General features: G+C 49.8%; 1 protein-coding gene across 1 annotated transcript; it reads right to left on the reverse strand.

Moving 5' to 3' along the window:
• Positions 1-69: 69 nt before the first annotated feature.
• On the reverse strand, positions 70-14,162 carry ZNHIT3 (zinc finger HIT-type containing 3). The gene is made up of 5 exons (XM_032216988.1): positions 14,033-14,162; positions 11,610-11,641; positions 10,385-10,477; positions 9,150-9,230; positions 70-982 (listed from the first exon to the last, which is right to left on the reverse strand). The coding sequence occupies exons 1-5, from the start codon at positions 14,125-14,127 to the stop codon at positions 792-794; spliced, it is 492 nt and encodes a 163-aa protein (XP_032072879.1). The 5' UTR covers positions 14,128-14,162; the 3' UTR covers positions 70-791.
• Between the last annotated feature and the right edge of the window lie 403 nt (positions 14,163-14,565).

A 14,565-nucleotide genomic window follows, 5' to 3' on the forward strand; every position in this document is an offset into this window, starting at 1 on the left:
CTTCAGAAGTAAAATCTTAACTTTCTTTCCATTCCCACATAAGATAAAATCAGACAAGAGTGCAAAAAGTAGGTTAGACAGACTTCATTAAAGAATTTATTTAAAAGATAAAAGCAGCTTTCTCCCTTTCAAAACCAGCCGTCTTCTAGAGCCGTGATGGCGAAACAATGGCGCACGTGGCACAGGTGGTACATGCGCCATCTCTGCGGGCAGGTGAGCTGACACCCAGATCAGCACTACTGCGCATGTGCGCGTGCCACCCGCCGACCAGCTGGTTTTCGGGTCTGTTGGGAGATGCACCAGCAGGGGTGGGTGGATCATGCATGCATGCGTGGGGTGGGCGGGAGGGGTCACGCATGCATGCACAGGGGGTGGGGGGAATGTGGCGCCTTCCCCTGCACCCCGTTTTTGGTCCCAGGCGGCTTCAGGGAGGCCCGCTAGCACCAAAACGGGTGCCTGCATGAATGGGGTGTGGAAGGAGTGCAGGGGGGGGGTTGCATTTTGGGTGTCGGTGCACATTCGGCACCCAAGGAAAAAAATGTTCGCCATCACTGTTCTAGAGGCATTGCCACTCTGAAACTGGCAAAGATTTGGCGGCTCCCCCCCCCCCAAAAAAAAATCAGCTTGTGAAAGTGGCCCACCCCACCTACCCCCATGCCTGGATCAACTGTTCTAGCTCATTCTGTCCAAGGGATTCCAACACACGGTCAGCAGCCAATAAGACGAAGCATTTCCAAATTTGCCAGCCACTTTCCAGGGCTGGTAAAAGCCTCCACTTGGCTCCTAGACCTTCACTCTGGGATTTCCTTCTCCTTCACCCCCGGCTCGACAGTCCTCAGGCAACAATCTGCAAACTCCACAAAGACGGGTTCCTGCATGTATTTCCTCATGAGGCCGCTCTTGTCTATGGATTGGTCAATGGTAAGCAGCAGTGTGCGGAGGTGAGGATTCGAAAGGATGCCTCGGAGCTCTTCAGATTCCTCTGTTTTTAGAAAAATGAGGGGAAAGGAAGAAGGATGAGCTGAGAATTTCAGATATGGGAAAGTTAGAACAGAATAAGAGAGTTGGAAGGGACCTTGGAGGTCTTCTAGTCCAACCCCCTGCTTAGGCAGGAAACCCTATACTGTTCCAGACAAATGGCTATCCAACATCTTCTTAAAAACTTCCAGTGTTGGAACATTCACAACTTCTGGAGGCAACTTCTGCTCCACTGATTAATTGTTCTAACTGTCAGGAAATTCCTCCTCAGTTTTAAGTTGCTTCTCTCCTTGATTAGTTTCCACCCATTGCTTCTTGTTCTACCCTCAGGTGCCTTGGAGAATAGCTTGACTCCCTCTTCTTTGGGGCAGCCCTTCAGATATTGGATCATTGCTATCATGTCTCCTCTGTTCCTTCTTTTCATCAGACTAAACAATTCTTGGCATCTAAGATGCCTGAGGATCGGGGGCAAGTCAAATGCAGGTAATCCTCGACTTACGACCAAAATTGAGCCCAAAATTCCCATTGCTAAGTGAGACAAGTATTAAGTGAATTTTGCTTGGCAACTGGCTTATATTTAGGACGTATCCCGAGGTCACGTGATCAACTTTTGCGACCTTCCGTTAAGGAAAGCCAACGGAGAAGCCAGAGTGACTGAACAACTACGTCACTAAACAACAGCAGTGATTTCACTTAACAACTCTGGCCAGAGAGTCGTAGAATGGGGCGAAACTCCCTTCACAACTGCCTTGCTTAGCAACAGAAAAACTGGGCTCAATGGTGGCCATCAGCTGAGGACTTCCTGTGCCTCTAATCCGAGACTGCTTATTTTTTTATTAGATTTTTTAAATTATTTTTTCCCTTCCACAACACCTTACAGTCATTACATCAACATTGTTATGTCATCATACCTGTACATGTATATAATATTTCGCTTCTATATTTACACACCTTTATACACAGTTCTATATATATTGTTTTTTTGGCTTCATTAATTTTATTCTTGTTTTGCAGCCATTTGTACCAATTGTTCCAAATTTCATAATATTCCCACTCTTCTTTATCTTTTAATTTCACTGTTAATTTGTCCATCTCTGCACAATCCAAAGTTTTTTTTATCACTAATTCATCCGAGGGGGGTATTATTTTGTTTCCAGCATTGGGCAAATGCTATTCTAGCTGTAGTTAGCAGATGTGTTAATATGTACTTAATTTTCTTTGTATATTTCTCTTTGATTATTCCCAGGAGAAAGATTTCAGGTTTGTATTTTATCTGTTCTCCTGTAATTTCTTGCACCCATTTTCAAATTTTTGTCCAATATTTTTGAGCTTATTTTTTTAATTAGTTCCCTTTGTGGCAAGGAAATCACCAGGATTTCATTAGAAACCTCATTCAAATAAATGTTTGCAGGGGATTAAAATAGGAAAGTTGTCAGACCTGGAAGTCATATTTCACTTTTGGGACTTCAGGCCTGCCACATTTTCTACTGTGGGAAAATGGGAGGGGGGGGGGATTATATAGACTGCGGGTGAGATATAGTCAAAATAACATTCCTTTCTCAGAGAGTCAAGGTCATCCTGCCCTGCACCTCGAGGGGTATGACTGGGAGGCATCTCCAGTTGGGATGGTGCCTGATTGGGCCATGTGATGGACATGTGAATGCTGGGCAGGGGCTTGGACTTTAAACTGGGTGGGAAAACCCGGAAGCTTTCAGATTCGGGTTTTCCCAGTTGTGCCAACATGACATCTCTCATAAAATGGGACTCTCAGTTGGTCTTACCTGAACTGCATGTCTCGAAGGATGGCGTGGGAGCAGTCGCAGCTGGGTATTGTCACAGCCCATCTGCCCGGAGACTGAGGTAAATCTTGAGGCCACACCTCTACCTCTCCTCTGACTCCCCAGATTAACCGATGATCCAGTCAAGGCGTCTCTAGAAGGAAGGGAATAGGGTAAAACCCCTCCACTTCCCTCCTGGTCCCTGACTGATCGGTAACACTCAGGCCCACACTCCGCGGGGCGCACTACAGGCGGGAAGTGACTGCTCCCACACCATCCTTCGAGACATGCAGTTCAGGTAAGACCAACTGACGGTCTCCGAAGTGGGGCGTGGGAGGAGTCACAGCTGGGACCTACCAAAGCTAGATGTCCCTGGGAGGGTCCATAGGGCCTGAATCCCCCCGAGTATTCAGCACTCTCTGGAGAACTCTCCTCCCAAAGGACACCTCCGCGGAGGCGAAGGCGTCCAGCCTATAGTGTCTGATGAACGGAGAGGGCAGAGCCCATGCTGCCGCCCTGCAAATGTCCTCGATGGGGGCCTGGGTGGCCCAGGCCGCCGAAGTAGCTGCACTCCTGGTGGAGTGTGCGGTGATGCCCTCAGGCTCCTGAGGTCCCCGTGCCTCGTAGGCCTTGGGGATGGCTAGCCTGATCCATCTGCTGATGGTGGCTGGGGAGACCTTTGCTCTCCTGGTTCCCGTGTGGTAGGAGACGAAAAGGGCCTCCGACCGCCTGATGGGTGATGTGCGCTTCAGATAGATGCGCAGCGCCCTTCTGACATCCAGGCGATGCCAGGACCTCTCCCTCCCGTTGGAGGGAGCTGGACAAAAATTCGGGAGAATGATCTCCTGAGCCCTATGAAAGGGGGAATTAATTTTTGGCATAAAGGCCAAGTCAAGCTTTAGGACCACCCTGTAACTGCGGAATATGCAGAGATCTGCCCTGGCTGACAGTGCATTGATCTCTGACACCCTTCTGGCTGAGGTAATAACCACGAGGAACACTACCTTGAGTGTGAGCAGCTGAAGACTCACCTCCCTTAGAGGCTCAAAGGGTGCTTCCAGGAGAGCCTGGAGTACTGTAGGCAGGTCCCTCAAGGGGAAACGGTGAATCACCGGGGGTCTGAGGTTGGTTGCACCCCTGAGGAACTGTTTTGATGATGGGAAGTTGGGACAAGGAGTGTATGCCCAGTCCCCCTAGGGCTGAGACCTGCCTTCTTAGGGTGCTAGGGGCCAAGCCCTTCTCCAGGCCATCCTGGAGGAGGTCCAGGACCTGCGGAACCATGGCCGCTGTCGGTTCTACCTAAGCCGTGCGGCACCAGGCCATGAAGAAGACCCAGGTCGCGTCATAGATGCGAGTGGTGGATCTCTTCCTGGCCGCCTCTATGGTTCCTATGATCTTGGTGGAAATTTGGGCCTCTCTTAACTGTGTCCGCTCAATCTCCAGACGGTCAATTGGAGCCAGTCTGGGTCTGGGTGAAGCAGACTCCCCTGGGTCAGGGTTACCTCCCCCTGAGGGATCCTCCAATGGGGGGCGATAGACAGCTCTATCAGATCTGCGAACCAGATGGTCGGGGCCAGTATGGAGCCACCAGAATGACCTCTGCCCTCTCTAGTACTAGTTTCCTGAGCACCCCAGGAAGGAGAGGGAGAGGGGGAAAGGCGTAAAGAAGAACCTGATGGCCACTGGCATCGTAGGGAGTCGTTGTCCATCGCTTCCCGTGTCTGGAACCGCAATATGAATCTCGGGAGCTGGGCGTTCGTCGGGGAGGCAAAGAGATCCACTGACGGTCTTCTGAACCTCTTGCAGATTCGGTTGAAGATGCTGGGGTGAAGTTGCCACTCTCCGTGGTCTACCGTCTCCCTGTTGAGCCATTCTGCCTGGTGGTTCTCTACCCTGGAGATGTGCTCTGCCTGGATCGATAGGAGGTTCCGTTCCGCCCAGTTCCCCAATCTCACTGCCTCGTCGCGCAGTGTCCTGGAGTGGGTGCCTCCCTGTTTGTTCACGTGTGCCTTGGCCGCCACATTGTCTGTGAGGACCAGGATGTGTTTCCCCGCTACCGTCTTCTTGAATCGTCATAGGGCCAGGTGGATCGCCCTGAGCTCCAACCAGTTGATGCTCTTGCGCAGGTCAGTCTGTGTCCACCTTCCCTGGGCCAGCTGGGAATCCAGGTGTGCCCCCCAACCGAACAGGCTTGCGTCTGTCGTTAACACAATCCGGCTCCCTGAACAGGGAGCCCTTGGACAGGGCTGGGGACGTCCACCAGCGGAGGGACAGGCGTACCTGGGGTGTCATCCTGACCTTGAATTCTGCATCATTTGTTCCGTCTCTCTGGTGGGGAAGCAGGAACCACTGCAGCTCCCAGGCGTGGAGTAGGGCCCAAGACATTATCCCGATGCAGGAAATGAACTTGCCGAGAAGCCTGGAAAGAAGGGCTACAGAGACAGATTGAAGCCTACGAATTTCTAGAATCATTTGTACAATGCTGTCCCTGCGCTCCTCTGAGAGGAAAACCTCTCCCCACCACCGAGTCAATAATGGTCCCTAAATGTTGTAGTCTGGTGGTGGGTGTCAAGTGACTCTTCTCGAGGATAACCGAGAATCCCAGAGATAGCAATAGCAATAGCAGTAGACTTATATACCGCTTCATAGGGCTTTCAGCCCTCTCTAAGCGGTTTACAGAGAGTCAGCATATTGCCCCCAACAATCTGGGTCCTCATTTTACCCACCTCGGAAGGATGGAAGGCTGAGTCAACCCTGAGCCGGTGAGATTTGAACCGCTGAACTGCTGATCTAGCAGTAGCCTGCAGTGCTGCATTTAACCACTGCGCCACCTTGGCTCTTTGGATCTCAGTGTGGCGATGGTGAGCCCTAAATCCCCTTCTGCTCAGCAAGCGAGGGTGCTAATACAAGAATGTCATCAAGGTAGCAGTGTAGCCGGACCGTGTTGGAGCAGATTCGGGCTGCCACCACAGCCAGTACCTTGGTAAATGTCCTAGGGGCGGAGGCTAGACCAAAGGGGAGAGCCCTGTACTGGTAATGTTTGCCCCCATAAGAGAACCTGAGGAACTTGCTGTGGTTGGGTGCAATCATGATGTGTAAGTAGGCCTCAGTGAGGTCAATGGACGCTAGGTTACTTGTCTAATTCCTTCTGGGATAGACTTGAGTGAGGCCATCTTGAATCTATGGTAGACCAGCCTGGAATTGAGTAACTTAAGGTCCAGGATGGCCTTCCACCTTCCAGAGCTCTTGGGGACCACGAAGAGGTTCGAATAGAAACCCGATTTCTTCTCTCCCTCCGGTACCAGCTCTACCGCTCTGATCTCCAGTAGATGCTGGATAGCCTTGTGCATGAGAGAGCACTTGGCCGCGTTCCTGGAGGAAGAGAAAACTCAAAATCTATTCGGGGGTTGTGAGCAGAATTCCAGGTGGAAACCGAACCTGACAGTTTGCAACACCCAAGCATCCGTGATGATGTCCGCCCAGCGATCCGTGAATAGGGAAAGGCGGCCACCGATAGGGTGATTCGATCCCAAATCACTTGTTTCTGCGGAAGGGGCGGCCGCCTCCCCCTCGAAAGGGACGCTTGTTAGATTGTTGGAACCTGAACCTGTCCCTAGAGAACTGTCTATCCCCTTGTCTGGGGAACCTGGGCGCAGAGTACCTTGGTTGTTGGAAGTCCTGTTCAGGTGCTCGAAAACTGGACCTTTTGGGGTACAGTGCCGAATGGTGATCCGGTCGTCTGGACGTGGACGGAAAGACCTTCCACTTGTTTTTGTCCTCGACAATGATGGGGTCCAGGGATGGACCGAACCAGCTGCCCTCCTGTGTACTCTTTGCCTGCTAAATGCCACGTTGCCCGGAACTCCGCCTGCCAGTTACGCAGCCACAGTAAACGCCTGGATGCCACTGAAAAGGCTAGAGCTCTGGAAGAGTATATTACCACGTCCAGTGTGGCATCCGCTGAAAACTGGTTGGCCACCATCACCTTTGTGATGTCCTGCAGGAGTCTGACGTCCAAAGCCGGGGTTCTGTCATGGAGCTGTTCCAGCCACAGTAAGGTAGACCTGTTGAAAAAGGAGGCTGCTGTGGCAGCCCTGATTGCCCACGATACCGCCAAGAATGTCCTGCGCATGACTAATTCTGCCTTCCTGTCCTCCGGTTTCAGGCAGTTGGAGATGTTTCTTGTCACCACCGGTGAGGACGATGCCAGGCTTACCACCGGGGCGTCCACTGATGGAACCTGCAAGGCTTGATCAATGTTCGCATTGTTATAAAACCTGCAATCATTGATCCCAGGGGTGGGAAAGGTTCCTGGCTGGGCCCATTGTGACTTGAGCACCTCTAGGAACCGTTCTGGGGTGGGGATTTCCTCCTTCTCCACCTGGGTCTGTGGAAGGGGCCCTTCTTGGCTCCCCCACTCGTCCCAGCCTTAGCAGTATCTTGATTGGCTACTGGAACTTCCAGGTCTGCTGTGGCCTTAGCCTTACGCAGCAGGGAGGTAAAGAGAGTGGGTGGGAATAGGCCCAAGATGGATGGAGCCTCTTCATCAGAGAGACCTACTTCCTTAATCTCCCCCTCCCCCCCTGACCCTGAATCCTCACTGGTTGTGGAGGAAGAGTCCTCTCTGAGGTCCCTGGGGGTGGAAGGGCCGGGTTGGTCTAGATGACCTTGAGGTGCTCTGCAGCCTGCTTTACTCCTAGGACCTTGAAACTGATGCTGCATGCCTGAGGAGATACCTTGGGCAATGACTCTAGCCAAAACCTCTTGGAAGCCCTGGGAGAGCACTGGGTAAGCCGGAGATAGTCTGGGAGGCTCTGGATTCACGCTAGGATCGGGGCTCTGTGGTGCCACGCGTTGCCTTGGATGGCTATTTGGATGGCGGCCGAACGGGTCTCCTCGTGCTCCGGAAGGATGGGCTGGAGATAGTGGGGGGGGGGGGATAGGGAGCTACCCCCCCCCCCTTTAGGGATCCACATGGCAAGGCTGGTAGGCTGGGCGGATCCCCTGGTGAAGTGCCCCTGACTGGGGATTGGGATCTGGCCGGGGAGGGACTGATCGTGTCCCTGTTTCTCCTGCCTGCCGCCCTGGTCACCCTCACTTCCTTTCTAGAGTGCTCCCTCCGCGATTTGGAGGTGCACTTTCCTCCCGTGGCTCTGCCCCTCCCTGCAGGGTAGGATCCTCTGGAGGACCCTTCTCTTGGGTCTGTTCCCCTTGGGAAAGCTCTGCCCAGCCCCGCACTCCTTAAATTGTCCGCCATCACTCTACTCACTGTTAGATGATCCTCCTCCTCTCTTTCGTTTCTTCCACGTCGCCGATCCGCAACTCGAGTCAGATCCGGCCTACTGCCCAATGCTGTGGCCCTCCCCGGATGACTGGTGGAGCTCAGGCCTGGTCCTCTTCTGGCTGGCAGTGATCACGGTGCTTGCGGTCTTTGTGAACAGAGACTGGAACTGCTCTCCGCGCCTGCGCTCTCTTGTTCAAGATGGCGACCACCGACCACGCGGTCCGATCACGTGAGCTGCTCCGACTGAGCCGCTCTCTTCCTGTTGCTTGAAGATCTCCGTGGAGCAGCCTGTGTTCCGGCCACGCTGTGAGCGCCAGGCCTGGGCCTCCCTGCTCCGCTGCCGGGCCGCTGCTCCTAGGCCTCTCAGTAGTGCTACCGCTACTGTGCCAGGCCGATTGTTGAGCGCACGAGAGGAGGATCGTCCGACGAATTGCTTGAAGGTAACGCGGAAGAACAATTTCGAAAGGTAAAAAATTAAGGTAAAAGGAAAAAAAGGGGAAAAAAGGAAAAAATTCACGCCGAGGAGACCCAGGTATTTAGCTCCTTCTGGGCCGAAGACTGAGGTTAATCTGGAGAGTCAGAGGAGAGGTAGAGATGTGGCCTCAAGATTTACCTGCGGATCACGCCTAGGCAGGCAGGAAAGGGCGCGAAAACCGAGGTAGGAGAGGCGAAATATAAAAAGGCTGCAAGAAAATTCCTGTGGATCTAGCAAAAGGGAAAAAATACTACACACAAAAAAAATCCTAACTAAATACTATTCACTGGAGAATCACTGAATAGCTCCTGTTAGGCCGAAGACTGAGGTTAATCTGGGGAGTCACCAGGAGGAACAGAGGGAGTGTCCTCAGATTTACCTCAGTCTCCAGGCAATTGGGCCGTAACAATACCCATTCAGTGACTCCTCCCACACACCACCTTGGAGACTTACCTCAGTCTCCGGGCAGATGGGCCGTGACAATACCCAGCTGTGACTCCTCCCACGCCTCACTTCGGAGACTTTGAGGAACTTCAAGCCTCACAGTCTTCTTTCGTTGGGGGTGCTACTTGGAACCCTGAGAAAAGTTTCCTTAACTGTAGGATACTCATTTTATTTTATGCCAAAAACTTACTCAATAGCTGAAGTTTCTGGAGAGGCACCCTATCGTCTTCATCATCTTCTGTCAAAATGTCATCCACAGACCAAGGACCGCCTAGAAAGCCGAAAAGAGACAATTCCATTACTAAATAAGTCCAGAATAAATAGCATCTACACAGATTTTACCATTCTGCTACAGGGGTTCCCTCACTCCCAATCTATGGAACCGGTTGGGGGCTGCTGGTGTAGAGCCTCCATCTTAAGCAGGGAGTTGGACTAGAAGACCTCCAAGGTCCCTTCCCACCCTATTATTCTAGGAGCGTGAAGGTTCGTTTTCTGAGCTTTTGGCTCATCCTACACCTGAGCTACAGATATTCGCCATCATTGCTAATGTTCTATGTGCTTTGAAAAGCTACATTCTGCCACTCCCGTTGCACTCTCTCTCCAAATCAGCATTTCCCAACCTTGGCAACTTCAAGACGGATGGACTTCAACTCCCAGAATTCCCCAGCCGGCCATCTTAAAAGTTGGAAGTCCACCCATCTTAAAAGTTGCTCCAAATAAAGTGGTTTTCTCCCCGCTTCTCATACAGTGTGGAGCAGCTGCCAAAAAAGCCAACACAGTTCTAGGCTGCATAAACAAAGGGATAGAATCAAGATCACGTGAAGTGTTAATACCACTTTATAAGGCCTTGGTAAGGCCACACTTGGAATACTCCATTCAGTTTTGGTCACCACGATGTAGAAAAGATGTGGAGACTCTAGAAAGAGTGCAGAGAAGAGCAACAAAGATGATGAGGGGTCTGGAGACTAAAATATAGGAAAAACGGTTGCAGGAATTGGGTATGTCTAGTTTAATAGAAAGAAGGACTAGGGGAGACATGATAGCAGTGTTCTAATATCTCAGGGGTTGCCACAAAGAGGGAATCAAACTATTCTCCAAGGCACCTGAGGGCAGAACAAGAAGCAATGGGTGGAAACTAATCAAGGAGAGAAGCAACTTAGAACTAAAGAGAAATTTCCTGACAGTGAGAATAATTAACCAGCGGAACAACTTGCCTCCAGAAGTTGTGAATGCTCCAATACTGGAAGTTTTTAAGAAGGTGTTGGATAACCACTTGTCTAAAGTGGTGTAGGGTTTCCTGACTATGCAAGGGGTTGGACTAGAAGACCTCCAAGGTCCCTTCCAACTCTGTTATTCTATATTCATAACTGGTTTACAGAAAGAAAACCCACTTTCCTTCCAACTCCCAACTAAAATAATACGTACCTTCAGCTCTCCGCGATTTCTCTCTCTGAATGGGGCAGGAAGGATCTGAATCTGCAGGCCGCTTGGCTGGATCCCCTCTGGGCACGCACTCTTCTATTAAAATTCCAAAGACAACTTTTTTAACCTCATCGTGCTTGGTTACAAATCACACACCCCTGTTTTCCATCTCTGAAGGCAGTAGTTGCAAAGCTTAAAGACTTTACTCCAGATCTCCATTTGATGGCTAGTAGTCCTCGACGTATGACCAGAATTGAACCCAGAATTGCAGTCATTAAGTGGGTCACCAGGTGACCGTACACAATCGGATGAACTTGTTTTTGCAGCTGTTGTTAAATGAGACGTGGACGAATGAACACAGGGACCAATAAACAAACCAATTTTATCCAATAAGTGTCGTATTTTGCCGCAAAACAGAATGCTGGAAGCCAGCAAAAGCCACCAAAAATCCCGGACATGTGACCAGATCCTGCAAAAGGCCATAAACATGAGCCAGTAGCCAAAGGCTCAGTGCAATCACGTCATCATGTTGTGTGCACACGTGTGTATGCGCATAAAGCTGTCAGAACCCCAGAAGTGGGTCATAAGGACTTTTTTTTTGGGGGGGGGGGGGTTCCTGTTATAATTTGAATATAATTATAAATGTTATATAATTTGTTATAATTTGAAAATGGTGGCTCAGTGGCTACGACGCTGAGCTTGTCGATCAGAAAGGTCGGCGGTTCGAATCCCCAGCGCCGCTTAACGGAGTGAGCTCCCGTTACTTGTCCCAGCTTCTGCCAACTGAGCAGTTCGAAAGCACGTAAAAAATGCAAGGAGAAAAATAGGGACCACCTTTGGTGGGAAGGGAACAGCATTCTGTGCACCTTCGGCATTTAGTCATGCAGGCCACATGGCCACAGAGACGTCTTTGGCAGCGCTGGCTCTTCGGCTTTGAAATGGACATGAGCACTGCCCCCTAGAGTCGGGAATGACTAGCGCACAAGTGCGAGGGGAACCTTTACCTTTAATTTGAAATGGTTTTTAATTTGAAATGGTTTCTTAGCAACCGTTCAAAGTTACAATGGATTGGACCAGAGGAGAAAATGGAAAACAAAACCAATGCTTCCCGGATTTATAGGACTTCAGATCCCGTACTTCCCATCCAATATAGATTTTGGGAAGGCTGAGACACAGAATTACAATTTGAATTAATTGAATAGGGATGCAAATGAAAAGGACAATTTACCTTTGTGCTTCTTGTAACAAGGCAAGGAACAACTGCAACAAAAAGAGAATTATCCATCAGGGCAGGAGTTTTAAGAGCAAAAGAGACAGAAAAGAAAAATGTGGATTGATCTAAAAATTTCTCTATTTCAACCCGTCTGGAGATCGGAAGGGAAGAATGCTCTCTGCACATGGGCAGAGGTCTCCTTGTTGCTCCTTCAGATGATGCAAGGCTGAATGCCCACAGAGAAAACAAATTCCAACCAGTTAAGGGGAGAAAGTAATTTGATTCCAGAGATTGAGTTCCACACAAACACTTACTTAATTTACCCATTTTTTCAAGATTCATATTATACACCAAATATTCCATTATTAGGCCAAACAGCTGCACAACACAGGATTATTATTTTTTTTAAAAAAGAGAGAGCAACTAAACAAAACTCTATAACCAAGACTGCCACATTCTGGGAATGCCTTTGCTAAATCAGAGCTTCTGACACTTAGGAACTTTCAAAACTTGTGGACTTCAACTCCCAGAATTCCCCAGCCAATAAACAAATCAACTTTATCCAATGAGTGTTTTTTTTGCCAGAAAACAGAACGCGCACAGCTGGCTGGGGAATTGTGGGAGTTGAAGTACACGCTTCTTAAAAGTTCCTAAGTGTGAGAAATATTACACTACATCTCTCCCCAACCTTTGTGGGAAGGCAGCTTGCACATTCCAACCTGAACCAACCCAGATTCTCCTCAAAAACCCCAATGGACCATTCCTGAAACGGCGAAACAAATCTAGATTTCTAAGCCACCTGCTCCTAAATTATCTTCCATTGCATTATAGCCCAGGCCAGGGGTGGGTTTCTCGCCCCGTTCCAACCGGTTCGGTTGGAACGGGGCCGGTGGCGTCCTCGTGCACGTGTGCGGTGCACGCATGCGTACTAGCGTCTGTGTGACGCTCCAGCTGCTCCTGGACGATCGCGCAGGCGCTGTATGCATCCTGCGCATGCGTGAAAGCGCAGAACTCGTCAAAACCGGGTAAGGACTGCGGGCGGGCGGGCGCATCCTTCACCGTTCCCGGAAGTTACTTACTTCCGGGTTCGGCGACCAACCGGTTCGCAGGGACCGCCGCGAACCGGTTGAAACCCACCCCTGGCCCAGGCTAAGGGGAGAGGCGGGGAAGAGCTTCTGCTCGGCCACCTCCTCCTCCTGCCCTCGCAAGCTATCCCCTCAATATCTGTAACAGGATATTATAAATATAAGCAAATAGGAGGACGAAAATGTGTTAGATATGTTCAGAGGGGTGTGTGTGTATGAGAGAGAGAGATTAGATGATTGATATGATTAGATGATATAGATTAGATGATTGAGAGATATACATAGATTAGATGACTAGATGATCATCTAATCATCATCTAGTCATCTAATATTAGATGACTGATATAGATTAATGATTGATAGATTGATGTAGATAATAGATTAGATGACTGATATACATAGATTAGATGATTGATTAGATACATAGATAGATCAATAGCTGATGGATCGATAGCGATTATATGACTGATGTAGATGGATCAGATTATTGATAGATTGATATAGATGATAGATAGATTAGATCAGTGTTTCTCAACCTTGGCAACTTGAAGATGTCTGGACTTCAAGTCCCAGAATTCCCCAGCCAGCATTTGCTGGCTGGGGAATTCTGGGACTTGAAGTCCAGACATCTTCAAGTTGCCAAGGTTGAGAAACACTGGATTAGATGATTGATAGGAAATACATAGATTAGATAGATGATTGATTAGATAAATATAGATTAGATGATTGATAGGATATACATAGATTAGATAGATATAGATTAGATGACTGATATAGATTAGATTATTGATAGATTGATATAGATGATTGATAGATAGATCTATAGACAGATCAATCAGTAGGTAGGTAGGTAGGTAGGTAGGTAGGTAGGTAGGTAGGTAGGTAGGTAGGTAGGTAGGTAGGTAGAGAGAGAGAGAGAGAGAGAGAGAGAGAGAGAGATAGAGATAGAGATAGATAGATAGATAGATAGATAAAGGTAACATTCTTTCTGTATGAGAAGAGGGGAAAACCACTTAATTTGGAGCAATGTTTCCCAATCTTGGTAACTTTAAAATGGATGGACTTCAACTCCCAGAATTCCCCAACCAGCCATGCTATGAGAGAGAGACAGACAGACAGACATATACAGACATGTATTTGTATACATAAAAATAAATAAATATCCTTGCAAAGCATCTTCACTCCTCCTTAGTCCGGACCCCTCCCTCCAAAGAGACCTCCCCTTCCCGTTCCCCAAGAGTCCCCAAACCCAACCCCCCTGCAAACGCCAGACCCCGAGAGCGGCGGGAAGCCCCTTCCCTTCGCCCAAGAGGCCTCTGAGCATAAGCAGAGCGCGCCCAAGCAGGTACCCACTATCTCTGCCGGCAGCCCGGACATCGGTACTTTGCGACCTGGCGCCCCTCTCGCCCGCAGACCACGCATCGCCCCTCGCCAGCCATCCCCGGCATGGCCGCACCAAGCCCTGGCTCTTCCGGCCCGCCTAGCCGACCGCCTCCCGGGCGGAGCTTGGCTCCAGCCCGGGCAGCTGCTCCGCCCGCCCAGCCGCTCTCAAAGCCGCGCTCCGCGCTCGGCTCTCCATACAGAACAAGCAAGAGTTGGAAAGGGACTTGGGAGGTCATCTAGTCCAACCCCCCTCCTTACGCCCCAGCAGGAGAACCCTACGCATTTAAGGCTGCGAAAGGCAAGGACTCGGAGTTGCGGCTTCTGTGCTGCGCTTTGCAAAGCCCGAGCCGAGGCGATGGCGTCGTGGTGTTGGAAGTTATCACCCAGCCCTCTCCCAGAAAAATGAAATATCCTAGGAAATATTGAAAAGGCAGAATATTTCTCTGGATGTGAAAAGAAACATGTTTCAAAAGACAGAATAGTTGCCTATAGCTTTCTGCCCA

The sequence above is a fragment of the Thamnophis elegans genome, chromosome 4 (assembly GCF_009769535.1).
Source record: "Thamnophis elegans isolate rThaEle1 chromosome 4, rThaEle1.pri, whole genome shotgun sequence".
Lineage (NCBI taxonomy): Eukaryota > Metazoa > Chordata > Lepidosauria > Squamata > Colubridae > Thamnophis > Thamnophis elegans.

Coding starts and splice junctions, on each gene's coding strand:
- ZNHIT3 (XM_032216988.1), bottom strand. CDS start 14,127: ATGCCGGGGATGGCTGGCGAGGGGCGATGCGTGGTCTGCGGGCGAGAG. Junction 11,642..14,032: donor CCGGGCTGCCGGCAGAGATA/GTGGGTACCTGC, acceptor TTTTTGTTGCAG/TTGTTCCTTGCCTTGTTACA. Junction 9,231..10,384: donor GAAATCGCGGAGAGCTGAAG/GTACGTATTATT, acceptor TCGGCTTTCTAG/GCGGTCCTTGGTCTGTGGAT.